The following is a 22,943-nucleotide window of genomic DNA, read 5'->3' on the forward strand; positions in this document are numbered from 1 at the left end:
CATAGAGAAGGCCCCGCCCCCGAGGGCCTTACTGTGTATAAAGGATGAAGGAAAGAGGCAGTAGGTTACTGTAAAAACTGCTTCATGGAATTATAATATGTAAGGCCCAGGACAAACGTAGCAAACTCACTGGCTTCTGTCCTGGCTTTCAGCTGCGATTTTTCTGTGGGAGCTTAAGGAGTGACACATATATAGTACATAGAGAAGTCCTGCCCCCGAGGAGCTAACATCTATAAAAATTGAAGAAAGGTGGTTGCGTACAAGGCCAAAATCCAGTATTAGAGTGCACATATATAATTGACATGCTGCATTTGGACAGGTTCTGTATAAATCCAATTGATTATAGCGCTATTGTAAATCAGGCTATTCCAAAGCTATGTGTGTCCTGCGCCTTATACTACTACAGCACATGAAACACTTACAATGGTCCAATAATGCAGAATCTCAGTCTGGTGAGGACATAGTTTGGCGTGATGTTCATTAGTCGATATGCACAGTGGGGAGCCTCGAAATTCATCTGTTACTTTTACTTGCTTTTGCATAATTTTAGATAAAAAGTTTCTGATTAAATGTGGCTAAGCTGCAATACCAGACACAGCCTGTGGGAATAATAGGCACTGTTTCTAGAGACAAAAACTCAGTACCTTATTTCCAATATAAACCTATATATAAAGGAGTTGTCCTATCATAAAAACCCCAAATATGCAGATATTACAAATAACTTACCTCTCTTCTGCTCAGGTCTACAGCCCCTGTGGTGCTCCCAGTCTTTGTTAAAGGGGTTGTATCATTAATAGCATGTTTCCCTTGAAACCCCCAATTTTCAATGGAAAATCCCTCTGTTCTGGCCCATACCATTCTGGACTCTTGGAGTTAGCCGATCCTACAGGATGATCCCATACAAACATGACAAAGCTCTATTCTATGTTCTTCTATGGACTTCAATGGCCTGATTATCCATCCTTTTGACCATGCATTTAAAGTGAACCTGTCACCAGGAGATCATTTTTAGGTGGTGACAGGTTCCAATAGCCTTTGCTATGCTGATTTTAAAAATGCCTTTGTCAGCATTCGCAATTATTTCAGTACTTTATAAAACTGGGGCACCTGCATCCTGTGTTTCAGTCTCCTCATGCATTCTTCATCTACTCTACACCATCCCCCTCCCTCCCCTGCCTACTCAATGCACATGATAGGAAGTGGGGAGGGGGGATAGAGCTGCTTGAGTGAGGAATAGAATGGATGAGGCGACACCGGCTCCTGGCAGGGAGCCAGGTAATGTGAAATAAAGTTTTATAAAGCAGTGTCATTATTCAGAATGTTGACAAAGGCATTTTTAAAATCTGCACTAGTTAAAAAAGACATTCCTAACATCGCTCTAACATGTTTCCTGTGGATAGGATTAATATTCTCAATTATGCAACCCCATTAACGACTTACTGGATCACTACTGATTGGCTGTAGTCACATGCTACCCTGATCCTTACAACAGACCAGGAGCACCGAGGGGGGTGGGGGGTGGGGCTGCAGCACTACATCAACAGGAAACAAATAAGCAGTTTGGAGCTCTTTTTTTTTAACAAAAAACACATTTGATAACCCCCCCCCCCAGAAACTACTTAAAACATTATTAAAAAACACAATAAAACTCCACCCTTAAAGTGAATTTTATGTATTTCTGTCTGACTGATCGAGGACTTGCATCAGATCGGTAATTCTATCCTGCGATCCTTAGTATGGTACCTTATGTATATAACAACTACATGGGTAGAGTGTGCACAGCGACAGCCTCCGCACTGATACACTTCAGAGACGACTGTCAGGTCTGATTGCTAAAAATGAAGATTTTCTTTGTTTACTCGTGTTTCCAGTTTGTCCCTTGTTACACATGTGGCATAATTAGTGGTGCTCCTTTTAGGCAGGGGCAGGGAGAGGTGGGCCGGGATGTATCGCTCTTCTCACTAAAGCGTCTCACCATAAACAAAGTCTCTAGGTAGAAGACGGAGGACACAAGCTGCTGTTGTACTTGACTAATGTGGGCTAAGGGTTTAGTCTGTTGTACAAGGTTGTTAGGGAGAAGTGCAATATCCCAAGGGATCTGCTACTATAGGGACCAAACACTCCGGCCTCTGCCCACACAGATGAGAGACAGCGTCTACACTGGAAACCTCATTCACATATTCCTTGTTATAAGTTTTCGGTTTAATATCCATCATTTTGATTTTGGCAAACGTCTTGCGTTAAAAATGTCTCGGGTTTAGACCTTGGAGATATCTAGTCAACTAGGATTGGAATCAGTCACAAGAGGCAGAGAGTTATGTGAAAATATAAGTATATAAAAGGGTATAAAATTTATTTAAAAAAAAAAAAAAAAGAATAAAAAAAGGTACAAAAAATAAAATAAAAAGGAGCATAGCCAAGTACAACATATTATAAAAGAATGAAAAAAAAATTTAAAGTGACAAAAAGAAATGTAAAAAAGTATAAAAACGTATAAAGCTATGAAAAAGTTTTCAGAGATAAAAAAAAAATATAAAAAGTAAAAAGTGTAAAAAGGAGCATAAAAAGTATGAGATGTTTTTATTCACATTGTATGATGTTTTTTATTCACCAAAAGACACTGGGGCTCATTTACTTACCTGGTCCTGGTGCGTTGTCCGACGAGGATTCGGGTCTTCCACCGATTCAGCAAGCTCATGTGTCGCTGCTGCGCCGAGGTCCGCCAGAGTTCACCATCTTCTCCCCGGTGCATGTAAGTGCTTGATTTTGCGACATACTTCGTTTTTTAAATCCGCCGGGTTTTCCGGCGGCCATGCCCCCCTGATTTCTGTTGCGTGAAATCCGGCACAATGTGCTAATATCCAATCGCGTGCGCCAAAATCCCGGCGGAATTCACCGCAAAACGAAAAAAGTCGGGAAACCCGACGAAAGTGCGGCCACAGAGCCATTAGTAAATGAGCCCCACTGTTGCTTATTCACTAAAGGTCGCGGATCACACTTTCGACAGACTGATAATGTTTTTTCGGGATTTTAACAGGGGTTTATGCGGGAATTAAGATTCAAATTGTGTCGGAAGACAAGCACTTACATGCACCGGGAAGAAGATGGTGAACTCCGGGGGACCTGAGCGGGGAAGAGACACATGCAGGATATCGGGCGCACGATCTTAGTGAATCACGGCACAGTACATGATCGTCGGACAATAAGTAAATGTGCCCGAATGTTTAAACGTTAAATACGCCTTTGTGTATGTAATCGTTGCCATTTGGCGAATAAAAAACATTATCACCTGAAACTTCAATGCTGCTGTTTCTCTTCTATTACTGGGATTATTCTGGACCCATGCCCAGGGTCAACAAACCTGCGAGCACCTTTCTTATTTTTTTTATCTTTATTAGAGTGCTGTCATTTTCATTCAATAAATAAAAAAGGATAAAAGTCTAAAAAAAACATTTTTCAAAAATTGGGGAGCATAAAAAAGTAGAAAATAACACTAAAAAAGTATGATAAGAGAAGTATGAGTAAAAATATAGCTAGGAAAACAAAAGGAAATAAAATAAAATAGAATTACAGAAAAGGATAACAAAAATGGAATAAATAAAACTTGATTATAAAGTTAAGTGTAACTATAGGCAGTCTTAAAGACACCCGACTTACAGACGACCCCTAGTTACAAACAGAGTCCTCTGGCCACTGTGACCTCTGGTGAAGTCTCTGGATGTTACTATAGTCCCAGACTGCAATGATCAGCTGTAAGGTGTCTGTAATGAAGCTTTATTCATAATCCGTGTTGCCATGAAAGCACCAAAGACAAAAAAATTTTTGGCTGGAGCTACAATTACAAAATATATCTGTTCCAACTTACATACAAATTCAACTTAAGAACAACAAACCTAAGTAACCTGTCCCGGGTGACCACCTGTATTCAGGTTAGTCTAAAAAAATACATTGTTAAATTTTTATTGTACTTAATCCCTGTGCATTGGACAAATGATCAAACATAACTTTGCTAAATATTTTTTTTTATAATACAGGTAGTCCCCTACTTAAGAACACCTGACTTACAGACGAGCCATAGTTACAGACAGACCCCTCTGACCTCTGGTGAAGCTCTCTGGATGTTACTATAGTCCCAGACTGCAATGATCAGCTGTAAGGTGTCTGTAATGAAGATTTATTGATAATTCTTGGTCCAATTACAGCAAAAAGTTTTAAAACTCCAATTGTCACTGGGGCAAAAAAAATTTTTTGTCTGGGGCTACAATTATAAAATATACAGTTTCGACTTACATAGAAATTCCACTTAAGAACAAACCTATGGACCCTATCTTGTACGTAACCCGGGGACTTCCTGTACTTATGGACAGAAGTAAAATAAGGAACCACCACGGTAGATTTTGGGCAATTCCAAAATGATTTAATCCAGTTTAATGCATGGCTTAACGTAATATACATTAAAATAATTATAAGAATATAAATATGGAACCTTTAGTTTCCGGTTCCGAGGTGAATCCTCATAAGGTGAACTTACAGTTGTACATTATACAGTGTCTGTAGAATATAATACATAGAGTTTCAATATATATATTGTTATCGGGTAAAAATACCGTTTTTTGTGTGATATTTTGCCTTCTATTTCTCTCTTCATTAACACATTTTATACATTTTCTATCACATATCCGTAATAATCAAGGAATTCACCTTTCGCTCAGAACATGACGTAGCGTCTAGTGCTACAATACACAAACGTTGCAAGTTTGTCGCTTCAGGAGTTCTTGATATCTTTGATTTGATCTCATAAACAGGAAAAAAAGAGCATTTTCGGTCAAATAAAAAGTTTGGAGAAAACCGTTATTTTTGATACTATGATAAATAGATCCCCAGTAGAGCTGCAGTCTGTATGGAGCCAATAAACAACATTGGCTGTAAAAAAAAAGAGATGGGTAAGAACTGGAGTCCTGGGTTCTAGTCCCACCCAGGTCAACATCTGCAAAGAGTTTGTATGTTCTCTCTGTGTTTGTGTGGGTTTCCTCCGGGTCCTCCGGTTTCCTCCCACACTCCAAAACATACTGTTAGGTTGTTTAGTTTGTGAGCCCCATTGGGGACAGGGACTGATTTGTCATGCTTTGTGCAGCGCTGCGTAATCTGTGTGCGCTATATAAATAAAGGAATTATTATTAAGAATATTGCATCAAGTATGAGGCCACAATGATATTTCTGGATGGAATTTTTTTTTTTAAGACTGTCCATTAAAATGAGTGTTAAGGTGTCTGAGAAAATCTCCTTCTAATGCAGACGACGGCGGGAAAACAGCCTGGCAAAATTCACATATAGAAGAACTGTCCTGATCCCACTTCTCACTCCTTGATAGAACATTGTCGTGAGGCGAGGACGGCTTCCAGATCGGCTGAAATACAAAAAAATATATCACCAAATGTATGTGAAATGAATAACATATGAAAGAAGAGAATACAGAAAATATTGGGTTTTTAATAAAGTTTAAAAAAAAAAAAACTTGACAAGATCAACGACTTATCGGCCATCATTCTTCAGAAGACCTTACCCCCAAAATTAGGTATTAGGACTTTTTACTGTAACAATTTGGATTGTAAAAAAAAAAGAATATTTGTGGATAGAAATTAAAATTTATTTTTAACAAACGATCCAGTGATTATTATCCAGGTTTTTTTTAAAATAAAAAAATAAAATCTTCCATTGGAAAAATATGTTATAAATATCTCTACACGTCTAGAATTTTATAAAACAGTTATTCACCACCCCCACCCCTGCCCCGCCTCTAGATATCTCTGTCCCTCCCTGAAATGTCTCCTATTATACTGTTTTTTTCTGTTCTATTTTTTTTTCTGTTTTTCAAATGTATTGTAAAGTATTGTAATTTTTGTTTAGCCTTGACCTTTTGTACTAAAGGATTCCCCCCCCTAGGGATCAATAAAGTCGTATCGTAGCATATTTCCCTCTGTGGGGGATGGGCCTATATGCTATGTTTCACTCTAAAGATTTTTAAATACAGTATTAAAAAATGCGTCAGAAAAAGTTTCCATCTTGTTTACTGTTTGCAATTTACATAATAACAAAAAAAATGCAGAGTATAAGACAAAGTAATTTCCTTGCAGTGCATTTGTTAAACACTATGATGGATATTAATTTTTTCTATCTGTGAGGTGTCTGCTATCAATCCCATGATCTCTAAGCACAGCAGTACTTAGCTGGGAGACTAAGCTATGGGAAGCTGGTGACTGTAGAACCCTGTCTGCTGAGAGGACAAAGTGATTATCTTTCTCCATATGGCCACCTAAAGTGGGAGGCTGTACCATCTCTGCCTGCTGGGAGGACAGTGTTCTTATCTTTCTATATCCTTCTGAAAATCTAGGAGGCCATAACCATACAGGCAAGAATGCAATATAACTGTGTGATGAGAGGGAACAACAGCCATCGTCATACGAGTTTGTGTTCCCCTGTGTGGAGTCAATGGTGTAGTCCAAGAAATTGCACTATTCAGAATGCCTGATGTCTGGGTGGTGACCCCTAGAGACTACAGAAGGGCATGTAAATCTCAAGAGCTCACTATAGATCACATGACCCAACTGAAGAGAAGGATCAAAGGAATTTTACAGTAGAAACTTAAAAAGTAATCTTCAGCATATTAAAGGGAACCTGTCATCAAGAACAAGCGCAATGAACCTTACTCACCCCCCACTGTGTCTTTGTTGAAAAGTGTAGAAATGGCTCCCACCATTAAAATCTTTCCCCCAACGTTTTGTCCATGTTGGCCTTGCCCACTTCTTTGTGGCCCTGCCCACTACATATTGGCCCTGCCCACTAGGTGGTCCGTGAAGTACTGAGAAGTTCTGCAGTTTCCCTCACCGTGTTCACCGCTAAATACACCATACATTGAGAGAGACAGCATTCTGGTAGGGAAAGGAAGTGGACAGACTTCCTGTCTGTTCAGGCCAAGATTTGAAGACATAATATTAATAAATACAAATGGAAGCAGCACTGAAACCCAATAACTGAAGGTGAAAAGGTTACATAAGGAAAGTAGATGTGCTGCAAGCAGGTGTCTGATTGTCACATGCACAAGATTTGAAGAGACGCTGTCTGTCAAAAGAAAGAGGTGTGGTTCACTGGCAGCCTGGAGAAAACATGACTCTTTTCTTCAGAAGTTGACTCTTCTCAACTTATTTGCATATCGTACAAACAGCTGTAATTAAGGTACAGTGCCTCGGGGGCAGATAATATTAGGTGATATGGGGAGGACTTTTAACCCTTTGCCACCAGATACTACTGGTATGAGGGGTAAAATTCTGGTCACAGTTCTTCTATGAGCTTGATATGTCATGGACATATCTCCAATTGTTATTGATCATTATCAGCGGAGCGGCACAGAATCCTCATTGCTTAGCTTTATAAATAGTCATGTTGGATAGCAGCGCTCTCCTTTTGTGTTTGGGCACAAACATATGGACCATATGGAATCTCTTGAGCATAACTTGAGATGTCCACGCTAATATGTCACCCTCAAGAGTGGAAGAAGTGGGGTACAGCTGTCCAATGTGGGTGTTTCAAGACATCGATTGCAGCATATTGAGAAGAGGGGTGGGAATTACTTGGCAGTACTGTTATGTGATGACTACGTGTTGAAGAATTCCATAGACCTCCATGATCGGCCATGACGACAACGTGTGGTGTTCCCAATTGTGTTTTCGGCTGTCGCGATGCTTTTTTGCTTTCCCATGACAAGAGTCGGATAAAAAAAAAGTGCAATAAAGGCCAAATAATACAAAGTAAATTCCATGAATTAAGATGTTGTTTTTGTCCATGTGCTCTACATTTTGTTTTGTTTTTTGCGTATGACACACTGACGCATTGATTTCACTGGACCCATTCACATGTACGGATCCATACAGAGGTGGTAGAAAACTCAGAGCAGGTCCCATCTCCTCCTCCAGGCCCACCGAAATCTATGGAACTCAAAATAAATGAATGGGTGTCGTTTGCGTGTGGTCCGTACAATCATGTGACCCTGGAAGGGGTCGGGGAAAACTATTGACATTATTCCCCAGCTTTCATTTTTTTGTGGATTTGCAAAAAAGGATAACATACAGATGACAAATTGAACTTTTTGTGGACTTATGGCCCAGAAACTGATGACACATGGACAACATGGACCATAGACAGGGCCGGCCCCAGGTTTTATTAGGCCCCTTGGTGATAGAGCCTCAGTGGGCCCCTTTGCAGTCAACTCACATGGCGGTATTAAAAATTCAGTATCTAAAACTGTTTCCGATTCCCTAAAATATTCCCTAGTTTATACCAAATAGCCCCTCTTGGTTATTTTATATAAAGCCCTCCCATCCCCTATGTATTCCTTATGTACAGCCTTATGTGGGTGCCCCCCCAGCAGCTCTGGGCCCCAGCACTTTTTGAGGTATGCCCAGTGCTGACCACAGATTCACAGGACACAGGAACCCCATCACATGCTGCTGGAAGGGAGCCAGGTAATGTGAAATAAACTTTTATAATGTACTGAAATAATTCAGAATGATGACAAAAGTATTTTTAAAATCGGCATAGCAGAGGCTATTAGAAGTTGTCTCCAGCTAAAAAGGACATTCCTGGTGATAGGTTCACTTTAAGCTCCAACTCTTTCTATTCTTAGGAATAGGCAGTGGGCGGTGCAATATCTCACATTATAGCGTGCATTTACCTATGTTGGGAGATATATTAAACCTAACCTGCAATTAATATATTTTACTTTGTGCTCCAGTTGGCCGTCCTACTCTATCAATATGCATCTGATTAGCACCGCCCACTGGACTCCATCATAAACTCTAATATACTCCACTCTGCGAAATATCTCCAAAGTGGACAACAGTTTTATTTTTAGAAATTAGCAAAATGATGAATAAAAAAATATTCCTTTGGAAACACTATAGAATAAAGTCAACCAGATAAATAATCACTGGTTAGACCCTAAACACATATAAGTATAAGCCGCGCCCCTTTTCCAGGATCGGCCCACAATACCCAGTATTATTATTTATTTTTAATGTATATACACCATATATGAGATATACATTCATTGTTCTGTATTCTTTATGTTTACTTATGATATAATTTAATATATTTTGTAATTATTCATATTATTTCTTTACATTTTTCATGTTTATTTATTCTATATTATAATATTATTATGTAACATAATAATATTATATATTATATATTTCCTTACGATAAATATTTTTCTATTATATATTTTATTGATGTTGATTATTTTTTAAAAAAATTATTATCGAAATATTGTTCTCCCGGAGATTTCTATCTCTCAATGTAAAAGCGTCATTTTTGGCACGCGGCATATTCTTCATTTAATCGGAGGTTACAGACAAATATTTATTTCGCTTCTCTTCTGACTTGGATGCGGCAAATGAAAGAAAAGTTATAGGAAAACAAGAAAAAAAAAAAAGAGGAAAAAGCAGATTCTCCTTTCATAAATGATTCTAAATCTCACAAACCAAAGTCATCTCAAGATCCCCCCCTTCACCCTTGTGTGAAAGTCAATTATCTAACCTTCTGCCCTGTGCCTTTTGACAGCTCAACACCAATTTTTTTTTTCTTTTTTTTTTTTTTAAAAAAGCTGCTTTTTTCCTATCAACTTGTAATCACATACCAGCTGTTTCTTCTGTTCTGGTATAGGGGGTAAAAACACAATGCAGACTGCCACCTTGTGGTGAAACAATATACTGCAGGTCAAAGCTCAAAAACTGGAAAAGAAGAATTGAAGAACTTCTTGTGATGGTAGATAAGGCGTGTATGAGTTTGCCTGTACAGGCGGTCCCCTACTTAAGAACACCCGACTTACAGACGACCCCTAGTTACAAACGGACTTCTGGATGTTGGTAATTTACAATACTTTAGCCTTAGGCTACAATAAGCAGCTGTAACAGTTATCAGAGGTGTCTGTGCAAAGGTGCACTGATATACTGTGCTATGGTTAATGACTAAACTCATTTTAATAATGATATAATAAAAGTTATATTTTACCTCGCCCACTTTCCTATATCTCTCACCCCCCTCTAATATGTTTTATGTATAAGCTCATCGTTTACAACAAGAAAGCTCCCAGCATATAGGCTAAACTTATATAGAGACAAAGACATATACCGTCTGACCAGTATACGTCATATACTGTGGAAAACACAGTGAAGAATGATGCAGTAAGCAATGACTTCCTATCCTGCTCCCTCCTGTTGAGAGACGTATGCGCTCAGCGGAGGTCATAATAGTCCATGGGGGATGGATTCAAAGTATTGCATCCATCCCCGGCCTCTTAGGGAGGTATCCTGTAATTTCTCTGTCCATATAGAGATAATGGGGCTCATTTACTAAGGGTCCGAACGCCGCACTTTCGTCGGATTTCCTGAATATTTCCGATTTGTGCCGAATTCCCCCGGCATTTTGGCGCACGCGATCGGATTGTGTCGCATTGGCGCCGGCTTTCACGCGACAGAAATCAGGGGGCGTGGCTGTCGGATAACCCTACGGATTCGGAAAAACAGCGGTATTTTTAAAAAAAATTGTGTCCGGGGCGAAGAAGACGAACTCCGGCGGACCTCGATGCATCAGTGACACCTGCTGGATATCGGGCGCAGGATCTTAGTGAATCCCGGCAGACCCGAATCAGCGCCGAACAGCGCGCCGCGGGATCGCGTCTGGTCCGGGTAAGTTAATGTGCCCCAATTACATCACTGGGGGGAAACACCCTAAACATTGGCAGCAGCATCACTCTTGGAGGAGGTGGATGTGTCTCACTATAGAGTTAGAAGGACATGTCGGGAATTTGCCAGACGTATAATTATACTGGACTTAAGATACGAGGAGGAAACGTTGAATGGAAAAATTCAGCAGGCAGCAGAGTTTTTCCATTCTCCTTCCTGCTGGAGAGCACAGTAGGTGATCAGTGTACGCAAGTGCATGGCATCCATCCCCGGCCTCCACTGGGTATATACATGGCGGGGTTCTCCAAGAATCCTTGCGTGACCCGATTGTCCGAGATACGTATCATGAAAAACAGCTGACAAACGGATGACACATGAACTGTTGTTTCTGACCTATTTCTCGGACACAAATAACACACTGCTGACATATGGATCCGTTTCTGCAGACCGGGAAAAGCATGGGGGATGCTCACGTGGTGCATGAGGCCTTTAACAAGTCACATAGAAGTAAACATAGAAAATGATGCATAGTTACATTATAAATTGTACATATGAAATGTCCATCAAGGTCAACCAAGGATAGTCCCACTCTACGTCATCAATTAAAAGCAACGTATGATGCATTGTGCAAGGACCCCGTAGAGGTTGAGGACAAGAAACAAAACCATATGAGAAAGATCTGTAGGTTTCCACATAAACAGACAATCAATGATAAAAAAAATCCAATAATTATCGAAAAAAATAATAACTGAAGATTAATTATGAGTTACCTGCTGAGGTCCTCTCACGGTCCTCTCTGTGATTTGTGCAGGTAAATCCACATCTGAAGTATCTGGGATATGAAAAGTGTTTATGCAATGACCAACCGGGCTACCGGCTGCCAAAAAGAGTCCGCTGTCCTCATCCGATGGCACCATGGTCCCTCTATAGTTAGGTCCCAGTTCCACATGCTGGTCTAAGTGGCAGGCAGTCCTAGGTGATCGGGGAGAATATGGCGGACTGGCCCGAGCTGCGCTGAGATTCTTCAGAATAGCTTCCGTGAATTGTTTGTTGGGAATCGCTTCCTGCTCTAGGGCTGAAGGAAGAAGCGGAGGCTTTCCAGGAGCGCTCTCCAAAAACTCACACTCATCAGAACTCGGAGGGAACTTAACACTCAGGTTGGACAGGGACTCCACGGAGACGCTCAGGTCATCGTCCGGACCCACACCTCGGGGAGTGATAGGTGAAAATTGTGATCTGACCGCTTTATCCTTTGGTTTCTGCAGTATCTGGGCTTCTTCATTCTCTTCATCCGTGCACTGAACCGGCATGGAAAACTGCAGCCGAGTATCTAAAATATATTGCAAGCAAAGTAAACACGATCAGGGGTGAATAGTTAGTGCATCTCAAAACAGATATTTAGTTTTACAAGAGAGTTCCTATAATATTTCACTAGTAAGAAGCCTAGTTTGTGCTTCAGAGCAGTTCTTCCGCTTGTAAGGGAAGACAGGAAGTTGAAACTATAGTCGGCCATTTTGAATTATAACAATATATATAATTAGATCAGGTAGAGGGGGGGGGCTATGTGCTGATTGAACAGAGGGGGAGGCAGTGTAACAGCCTGTAAAGCTACAGCATGGAGGTGCTCTGGTAATGTCCCCCAGAACCCTTCAGGCTTATTAGCATAATTTTAAAAGTTGATTTTAGAAGGAAGGAGGTCATGGATAACAAATATAAGAAAATTAGCACATTTAAAAGAAAAGATAAGTAAACCCAAACTTTAGGTTAGGTTTCCTCAGTTCACCAGCTCTGCCTCACCCGGATGCGAGTGTCCACAAGGTGTCTATCTGGCCAATTATAGCCATTTCTGGTTGCTAGTGGCATAATGCTTCCATGATTGGCTGCTCTGCAACCCATCAAGCAACATGTCCTGGCAGAGCTGCTGAATGGAGCAACATGTCCAGGCAGAGCTGCCGAATGGAGCAATATGTCCAGGCAGAGCTGCTGAATGAAGCAACATGTCCAGGCAGAGCTGTCGAATGGAGGACAGCGAAGCTAAAGTTTGGGTCCATTTATCTGTATCTATGAGTAAGTGTCCCTTGATGATCATGCCTCCTTCTTCGATGCTGGCAGCATGGGAGAGCGTGTTGATGTGAATTCACTTCCTCTCCCAGCATAGGAGAGGGAGGTGCAGGGGCCATGCATAATTTGCAGCCCGGAGCGCCGGACAACTTGTCCCCTCGCTTCGGGCTGCTAATTATAAGTTTCCTTTCTAGGTCATCCTGGTATGTCAAGACTAACGATGGACACCGCCGGGATCAACATCAAGTGGAGCAGAGATTTATAGGGTTTTTAAAAAATGTTTTTTAAGTGGTTGATTTCCTTTTAAATGGAATATATCTACTGTATATTATTCTCAACAAATACATTTGCAAACATCCAAGCTCTTCATACATAATCGCAATCTTCATACACAATACAAATCATAAATCTCTGGAGCGGACCCCTTGAAGTGGGTATAATAGTATCACCAGAGCCAGGATAATACACTGCATTCATAGGAAAATGTAAAACACATCATACCATTACCAGATGCAATTTCCCTCTTCACGAGAAATGTATTCAGCTGGCTGCTTTGTTCTCTTGTTAACTTGCAAATCCGACTGAATTCTTCCTTTAGATCGGAGAAAATCCGTTCAACACCTAGCCTGCGTGGAGAACATTTCATTGAGAAGCGTTCAGAGGCAGCGATGGAAAGACACAGATCTGTGACTTGCAAATCTCTTTGGGGAATTAACTTATAGCCCGTGACTGTTGTGTGTGTGTTATATGCTAAAAAGAAACTGTCCAAGAAAACACCCAGAAAAATACTACTGTAACAAAAGACAATTTAGCAATCTGGAAATTTATATAAAACACCAAAAGTAAGAGTTTTTGATGACATTCTAATGTTAAAGGGAACCTATCAGCAGATATTGACCTAATAAAACACTATCAGTACGTTTTCATGCGGCTAATCACCTTCCAGATAATGGTCCCCTTTGGTGGCATCATCCAGAAAATCAGCTTTGAAGCAAGTTGTATGAAGTCAAGGAGGCGGAGAGTTTAGCACTGAAGTGTCTCTTCCTTAGATAGCCCCTTTCAATGTAATTGATGGTTCTGCATCCAGAGACATCACTAACCAGATGCAAGAAATTACACAGAGGCATGACAGACTTTTACACTGTTACACTGTGAGCTCTGCTACATCTCACAGATATGTGCCTGCCTCCCCCTTCCCCTGGATCACTCATTTCCTTTTAGTTTGTAGTTGCAGCCTCTCTCTCTGCTCACCATGTGCTGACAGGAAGTGATCAGTGAGAGTCTCTGAGCTCCGTGCAGGGGGCGTGACTACAGGCACAGAGCAGAGACAGACAGTAATCTCAGCACCACGATCTCACACAGAAATCCAAGATGGTGGTCCGACCATAAGTGAGAAGTTAGAGGGTTGTGTCTAGGGGAGATTGAAATTGTGTACAGCAGGAGTGATAGAGACAGGTTAAAATTATATCTGTGAAATGCTGCATTTTTGTTAATAACAGTGAATTATAGAATATGTTATTTTGTTATCCTGAGTATATTTAAGAAACTTGTCTTCATGAGAATAGCCCTTTAAAGGGAACCTGTCAGCAGAAATTGACCAAATAAACCACTACAAATATGTTGTCAAGCAGCTGAACCCCTTGCAGATCATGTTTCTTTCATGGTCCATTGTGGTGACATCATCCAGAAAATCTACTTTGATGTGAGATGTAAATTGGTTGTATAAAGTCAAGGAAGAGGAGCGTTTAACACTGAAGTCAAGCTCACTCTTCTATAGAAAGTCCCCATCACGTGTAATTGATGGTCCTGCATCCATTGACATCACTATCCAGATCTCCTGAAGTCCTGTGCATGATGTCATCACAGCGCTCCTACCTTGACATCAGTGTTAAACTATCCGCCTCCTTGACTTTATATAATCAATTTACATCTCACTTCAATGTTGATTTTCCGGATGATGCCCCGACACTGGACTATGAAAGAAACAAAAACTAGATGGTGTTGCGCTGCTTGACAATATTCTGGTATTGGTTTATTAGGCCAATTGCTAATGACAGGTTCCCTTTAACTTTAATGTTAAACTCTCCGCCTCCTTGACTTCATACAACCAGTTTACATCTCAATTTAAAGTTGATTTTCTGGATGACCTCACCATGCTTGGCTATGAAAGAAAAATCATCTGGAAGGTGTTAAGCCGCTTGACAACATACTAGTAGTGGTTTAATAGGCCCATTTCTGATGACAGGTTCCCTTTAAAGGAGTATTCCAGTCTAGCATTTTTACAGGTGATGCGGATCCCACATGTCAAGAACGATGGTCACCCTGACCCCTGCCTCACAACCCCTGCGGATTGGATGGGATTTTCATTAAAGGGCAATATTATAGATATGTGATAAATATTTCGGATGGAAGTACCCGTTTAAAATTTTTATTTGCAGTTTTTCTACAGAAACCATCAATATACAAATTGGATACATTTCCAAATAGATTTATTTGCTCATTTTGAAGATCCTAAGTTACATCCTGAACTATAATTCTAGTAGTGGTGAATACTCTGGATAACCCCGGTGACTCTCCAAGAAGCTTTGCTGGACCTCTAGAGTGAAGCGCGAAGCTGGAAGAGTTGTACGGGCCATAGATAATGTTTTTATAATTGTTTTAAAACTTTTTCTCTAGAATAAGTCTAGATTGTATAATATTGGTCAACAGATGTTTTATCTTTTGCATGAAAATCTATTCTAATTTCGTCCAAAAATCTACCACCACCTTAGACAGGGGGCATCCACTACATCTAGAGGAGAGGAGGTTCTACCATCACTACAGACAGGGGAGATCCTCTACACCTAGAGGAAAGGAGGAGGTTCTAGCATCACCATAGACCGGGAGCATCCTCTACACCTAGAGGAGAGGTGGTTCTACTATCACCATAGACAGGGGGCATCCTCTACACCTAGAGGAGAGGTGGTTCTACCATCACCATAGACAGGGGGCATCCTCTACACCTAGAGGAGAGGTGGTTCTACCATCACCATAGACAGGGAACATCCTCTATACCTAGAGGAGAGGCAGTTCTACCATCACCATAGACAGGGGGCATCCTCTGCACCTAGAGGAGAGGAGGTTCTACCATCACCATAGACAGGGGGCATCCTATACACCTAGAGGAGAGGAGGTTCTACCGTCACCATAGACAGGGGGCATCCTCTACACCTAGAGGAGAGGCAGTTCTACCATCACCATAGACAGGGGGCATCCTCTGCGCCTAGAGGAGAGGAGGTTCTACCATCACCATAGACAGGGGGCATCCTCTACACCTAGAGGAGAGGCGGTTCTACCATCACCATAGACAGGGGGCATCCTATACACCTAGAGGAGAGGAGGTTCTACCATCACCATAGACAGGGGCATCCTCTACACCTAGAGGAGAGACGGTTCTACCATCACCATAGACAGGGGACATCCTCTACACCTAGAGGAGAGGAGGTTCTACCATCACCATAGACAGGGAACATCCTCTACACCTAGAGGAGAAGTAGTTCTACCATCACCATAGACAGGGGGCATCCTCTACACCTAGAGGAGAGGCAGTTCTACCATCACCATAGACAGGGGGCATCCTCTACACCTAGAGGAGAGGCGGTTCTACCATCATCATAGACAGGGGGCATCCTCTACACCTAGAGGAGAGGCAGCTCTACCATCACCATAGACAGGGGGCATCCTCTACACCTAGATGAGAGGCAGTTCTACCCTAACTATAGACAGGGGGTATACTCTACACCTAGAGGAGAGGAGGTTCTACCCTCACTGTAGACAGGGGGCATCCTCTACATCTAGATGAGAGGCAGTTCTACCATAACTATAGACAGGGGGCATCCTCTACACCTAGAGGAGAGGAGGTTCTACCATCACCATAGACAGGGGACATCCTCTACACCTAGATGAGAGGCAGTTCTACCATAACTATAGACAGGGCGTATACTCTACACCTAGAGGAGAGACGGTTCTACCATCACCATAGACAGGGGGCATCTTCTTCACCTAGAGGAGAGGAGGTTCTACCATCACCATAGACAGGGGGCATCCTCTACACCTAGAGGAGAGGAGGTTCTTCCACCACCATAGACAGGGGGCATCCTCTACACCTAGAGGAGAGGAGGTTCTACCATCACCATAGACAGGGGGCATCCTCTACATCTAGATGAGAGGCAGTTCTACCATAACTATAGACAGGGGGCATCCTCTACACCTAGAGGAGAGGAGGTTCTACCATCACCATAGACAGGGGACATCCTCTACACCTAGATGAGAGGCAGTTCTACCATAACTATAGACAGGGGGCATCCTCTACACCTAGAGGAGAGGAGGTTCTACCATCACCATAGACAGGGGACATCCTCTACACCTAGATGAGAGGCAGTTCTACCATAACTATAGACAGGGCGTATACTCTACACCTAGAGGAGAGACGGTTCTACCATCACCATAGACAGAGGGCATCCTCTACACCTAGAGGAGAGGAGGTTCTACCATCACCATAGACAGGGGGCATCCTCTACACCTAGAGGAGAGGAGGTTCTACCATCACCATAGACAGGGGGCATCTTCTACACCTAGAGGAGAGGAGGTTCTACCATCACCATAGACAGGGGGCATCCTCTACACCTAGAGGAGAGGAGGTTCTTCCACCACCATAGACAGGGGGCATCCTCTACACCTAGAGGAGAGGAGGTTCTACCATCACCATAGACAGGGGGCATCCTCTTCACCTAGAGGAGAGGAAGTTCTACCATCACCATAGACAGGAAGCATCCTCTACTAGAGGAGATGCGGTTATGATTTCACTATAGGCAGGGATTCTTTACTGTAAGAGCAGTGAGACTGATATTAGTAAAAATTACATGTCAGCAGAATTATCATCACTTAAAGGAGTTTTCTGGGCTAAAGGAAGCTCATCGGCTGATCTGTGGGGTTGCAGTTTGATGGCCTGTTCTATGGATATGTTATCAATATTTTCACCCTAGAAAATCTCTTTAACTTTGCGCCGAATTTAGAGCTTTGTCGCTGTAAAAACAGAGCTTCAACATCTCTAAAACAAACATAAACTTTAACTTGAAGAAAGGTACCCATAAATAGAGGAGCCAACCTTACTGGTGGAAAAGATGGCGCTAATGATCTCTATTTCATGTGGCTAAATATGAGCATGAGAATATAGTGCACACATTAATGGAGACTAATTACACATGACATGATTACTAATAAATGCTTGCAAATACACCCAGCAGATGCTGCGAACTGTTAGAAAATGGAGTAAAGTGTTAATAAAAGCTTACAAAAGCAAAGGACTGCACTTAACAAGTAATACTAGGGGATGCTAATGAAAACTATTAAAAAACTAGTAAAGTATTAATGGACGGTAACAAAGCGCGGCGCAGACTAATTAGTGTTACCAGTGGCTGGTTAGTGGCAAGACTCATTACTGGAGGAGGCTAATTATAGAATATGAAGATACATTATGCTAAGAAAAGACAGCGGAAGCTGCAAAACACTGATGTGTGTGAACATATGCAACGGAACTACAAAGAACCCAACTGGAAAGGAGAAAAAAACTTGGAATGTTAATGATGGCGGATGTTCTGCCGCTGCAGTTCATTAAAGCTTTTCCTTTCAAAAAAATTGATACAGGATTTACAAAACATATGAATATTCAACGAAGAGGGTAAAAAAAAAATGCTGAATTTTTTTAAACACATTTTTTGGATTTTTATTGTAGTTGACAGGTTTTCTGGATTTGAGTAAATTCATTTTAATTGAGGTTCATTGGAAAATTCTACAACTTTTTAATAGACTTTGGGCCGGATGGATCATGTCTGGCGCGTTGGTTGTTTTGATGACGTACAAGGCAGGAAAAAGATGCAATTCCGGGCACACACCAGGGAAGTTGCAACTTTTTGACCATTTTTTGACACTTTTAAGAAAAAAAAGTGGGAACAACGGGGGTGGGGGAGTTGATTTTAGAAGGAAGGAGGCCATGGATAATAAATATAAGAAGATTACCAGTCACTGTGCCTGGATCTAGTGTAAGTGTCACTGGTTTATCCTGATTTTGATGCTAAATTTCCTTTAATATGATCACTTGGTTATACCCAGCCGCTTGTGTACCATGGGGTCATACAGAGAAGCTCTCAGCTATTATAGGTTTTTGGTCACCCCCCCATATCATAGGCTCATAAAGCTTCTTATTCAGTCAGGCAGAAAGATGCTGGAATATCTCATAGTTTCTATGTAATTGCCGGGTTTGATAACAGCTGGTATGTAAATAATCAGGAAAGAAATTAGTAATTATTCATCTTATTGGGAATATTCTGAATACTAGATAGAAACAGTGAAGCAGTTCTAGCCATTTCAGAAGAAATCTGAGTAATCTATAGCCTGACCGATCTACAGATTGTGCTGTGCATCATATATATGTATATATACAGACACACATATATCTTGCAGTATATACAGTATATATATATGTGTGTGTGTAAATGTCTGAATGGTGCAATGGTGCAGGTTCATGTTCAGTAGAGCAGAACTTATGTAATGGTTTAACTGCATGCACAGAACATGCCTCTGAATAATTGATAAGGTGATAAACAGATATGTAGACAGATGATAGATACATATACACTATAGAATAGATGATAGATAAATATACAGTATAGAATAGATGATAGATACATATACACTATAGAATAGATGATAGATAAATATACAGTATAGAATAGATGATAGATAAATATACAGTCTAGAACAGATGATAGATAGATATGAGGTGGATAAATAGAGATTGTTAAATATGGGATGCAGAAATAGAAAGATAGATAAAATCAGGTGAGAAATGGTTTAATCCAGAGCCGGGCGGAGAGGGGGCAGGGGGCATATATATACAGATACTTGCCAGATAGTTAGATAAATCTTTTAATAAATTTGAGAGTGCTGCCTCTTTATTGGATAGATAGATATGAGATAGATAGATAGATAGAAAGATAGATAAAAACAGTAAAGTCCAAAGCAGCACAGGTCAATATGGGTGCAATAGCCGTAGATCCCTTGGCGAGGGTCCAAAAATATATCGTTGTATGTGGAACAGGGTGGGGCAAATTTACTTACCCGGTCCATTCGCGTTCCAGCGGCGGCTTCTCCGCTCTGGATTCGGGTCCGGCCGGGATTTAATAAGGTAGTTCTTCCGCCGTCCACCAGGTGGCGCTGCTGCGCTGAAAGTAAACTCATCGCGCCGGAATGCACCGAGCTGGACCAGGTGAAGGTAAGCGGTCCTTATGCGACACATTTTCGGTTTTTAAATGCGGCGGTTTTTCCGAATACGTCGGGTTTTCGTTCGGCCACGCCCCCCGATTTCCGTCGCGCGCATGCCAGCGCCGATGCGCCACAATCCGATCGCGTGCGCCAAAATCCCGGGGCAATTTAAGTACAAGCGGCGCAAAACGGAAATATTCGGGTAACACGTCGGGAAAACGCGAATCGGGCCCTTAATAAATGACCCCCGGTGAGTCTTTTATTCCAAGTGCAATGTTTCGGCATGAGAACACACCTTTTTCAAGCATGAAACGTTGCACTTGGAATAAAAGACTCACCCTGTTCCACATAGTACGGAGTGCTGCCTCTTCTTTGGATTTAGATAGATATATTGCACCATAGACTTGAAGTGGACAAGAACCACAGAAACGGACATAAATGATCACTGAAACAGTTACAGAGATAACAAATTATTTTCTGGGTAATTTCTGTTGGATGCACATTATGTGCCACAATTAAAGGCTGTTACTAGGTGCACCAACCTTGGATGGTGCCCCCGGCCCCTAGCATTCGCCGGATCTATTCGATGGCTCCGGCCTCCTGATAAATACTAGCGGGCATCAGTAATCACTTCTATGCCAGGCTTGATCCTCCAGCGCTCAGAAGTTTGGGATTAAATTCTTTATTCCATCTTTTTAAAAACGGCATGAATGTGACATACTCGGGTTGACCTACACCTTTCAAGCTCTATACTTGCAGCTCTTAGTCACGGTCATAAATAGAGCCACATGTATAGAGCTCGAAATGCGTAGGTCAACATGAGTATTTTGGGATTCATGCCGTTTTTAACATGATGGAATAAAGGATGAAATTTTAATCCCAAATTTCTGAGTGCTGGGGGATACTTACTTTCATATATATGCTGTCTGATGCGGTGGATCTCGCCCCTCCCGCCTTCGTGCACCAACACATGAAAATAATCAAGACCTACAAAGTAATCAAGGTGAGCAGACTTTTTCTTTTTGCTATTTTATACATATTTGACCTGGTGTAGAATTGAGCCCCAGCTTGTGGGTGAACGGGCGCCGGCTATAGACAGTGCGCAGGCGCAGCGCAGGAGCACCCTACACCATCCCAATGCATGGCCCAGCACCTCCCCCTCCCCTATCAATGGGCTTAGAGGCTGAGAAGTCACACTTCCAGTCTATATACCGGGAATTGCGGCTTAATCACTGCTTTTACGCCCATTGTCAGACATACAAGCTTTGATAACTGTGTCCCTATAAGTTTCTAACAATAAAGAATATTAATACTGAACCTTGAGTTGTCGCTGAGGCCTGCAGCGGCTGCAGAAGGATCTGGAATAATGTTCGGATTTCTCATCTCATAAAAAAAAAACATATAGAAATTTACAATTACAAGTGGGAAAATGATTCATTTTCCAGACATTGTGGGCTAGAGGTAGAGATCTATAGATTCTCTGTGGACCGTGGCGCTGATATAATGATGTAGTGTACATCACAACTTTTATGATTCGGTAAAGTTTTGTTCCCACTGGTGAGCGACTTCAGTGTGGGAAAGGGTCTTATGTACATATAATGGTCAACATCTGCAAAGAGTTTGTATGTTCTCTCCGTGTTTGGGTGGGTTTCCTCCGGGTCCCCTGGTTTCCTCCCACACTCCAAAACATACTAGTAGGTTGATTGTGAGCCCCATTGGGGACAGGGACTGATGTGACAAGCTCTGTGCAGCGCTGCATAATCTGTGTGCACTATATAAATAAAGAAATTATTATTATGGGGATACATTGTTATTCATAGATCCCTATAATATAAGAATCTACGGATAAGTGAGGAATTTGTGTAAATTGATAGCAATAGAGGGCAACGTAATAACAAATCTGCAGTGTTAGATCATCTCCTAGTGGCTGCTTAATGTACACGCAGAATATAGGAGCAGCTGGACCACAGGCATGTTATATACCGGAGGACAGGTAGGTAGACGTCCCCTATATACAGTGACTATGTTCTTCACCTACAACCCTCCCTAAACTTACTTCTGTGCTGAGGATTGCTCTTTGGTCTGGCCGTTCCTTTATCTCTCTGGCTTCTTTCAATGACTTCTTTAGATATTGGATTTCTTCGTTCTTACTGGCGAGGACAGACTCCAACTTGTCACGTTCTCCTTCCAATTTCAAGACATGGAGTTTTTCTATATCCAGCTGATCCTGGAATGGAAGATGTGGTATTTAATAAGAGAACATCATGAGACGTGATGTATATTCTCGGACTGTTGCTGGTGCCTGATGTGAAATGTGGATTTTTTTTATTACTATGAGCCGGTTTCACTGTATATACTGTATATTCATCAGCATCCGATCAAGGGGCAGATGTATCTGGCAATGTGCACCTGCTTCTTTTTTTTATCTTTTTTTAGCAATTCTGCTCTATGAATTATCCTTGGGCTGATTTTCTCTAGAAATTTCCTTATATTGTGCTATTATTTGTACAAATTGTTGCACAATTTCTGAAATTTGTGCAAATTTGTGTAAAAATGAAAGGAAAAATAAAAGGAAAATTAAGATACATCTGCCCCCAAACATAACAGTGAATGCAAAAGTGAAGCCAGGATGGAATTGTTGGTTAGTACAGGCGGTGCCCTACTTAAGGACACCCGACATACAGACGACCCCTAGTTACAGATGGACCCTTCCCCCCCTGTGACCTCTGGTGAAGCCGCATTTCCATTGGGTTTACCAACTATTTCCGATTTGCACCGCATTTAACTGGAGTTTTTGGCGCACACCATCGGATTTTGGCGCAATCCCGACGACTTTCATGC

The 22,943-nt window shown here is 41.5% G+C and overlaps 1 protein-coding gene across 9 annotated transcripts in view; it reads right to left on the reverse strand.

Annotated features, from left to right (window-relative positions):
- Window positions 1-4,117: 4,117 nt before the first annotated feature.
- TANK (TRAF family member associated NFKB activator) overlaps window positions 4,118-22,943 on the reverse strand; it is a 50,754-nt gene continuing 31,928 nt past the window's right edge. For 4 of the 9 annotated variants that reach the window (XM_072121895.1, XM_072121892.1, XM_072121896.1 and 1 more), the window contains exons 6-10: window positions 22,159-22,329; window positions 21,421-21,485; window positions 13,302-13,426; window positions 11,510-12,069; window positions 4,122-5,407 (exon numbers count right to left, since the gene is read on the reverse strand). In XM_072121895.1, the coding sequence (XP_071977996.1) occupies window positions 5,237-5,407; window positions 11,510-12,069; window positions 13,302-13,426; window positions 21,421-21,485; window positions 22,159-22,329 (1,092 nt within the window). In that variant the 3' untranslated portion in view covers window positions 4,122-5,236. Of the gene's footprint in view, window positions 5,408-11,509; window positions 12,070-13,301; window positions 13,427-21,420; window positions 21,486-22,158; window positions 22,330-22,943 lie in introns of all 9 variants that reach the window. The other 5 variants (XM_072121890.1, XM_072121889.1, XM_072121891.1 and 2 more) reach the window with 2 other exon arrangements.

Source organism: Engystomops pustulosus, chromosome 8 (assembly GCF_040894005.1).
Source record: "Engystomops pustulosus chromosome 8, aEngPut4.maternal, whole genome shotgun sequence".
Lineage (NCBI taxonomy): Eukaryota > Metazoa > Chordata > Amphibia > Anura > Leptodactylidae > Engystomops > Engystomops pustulosus.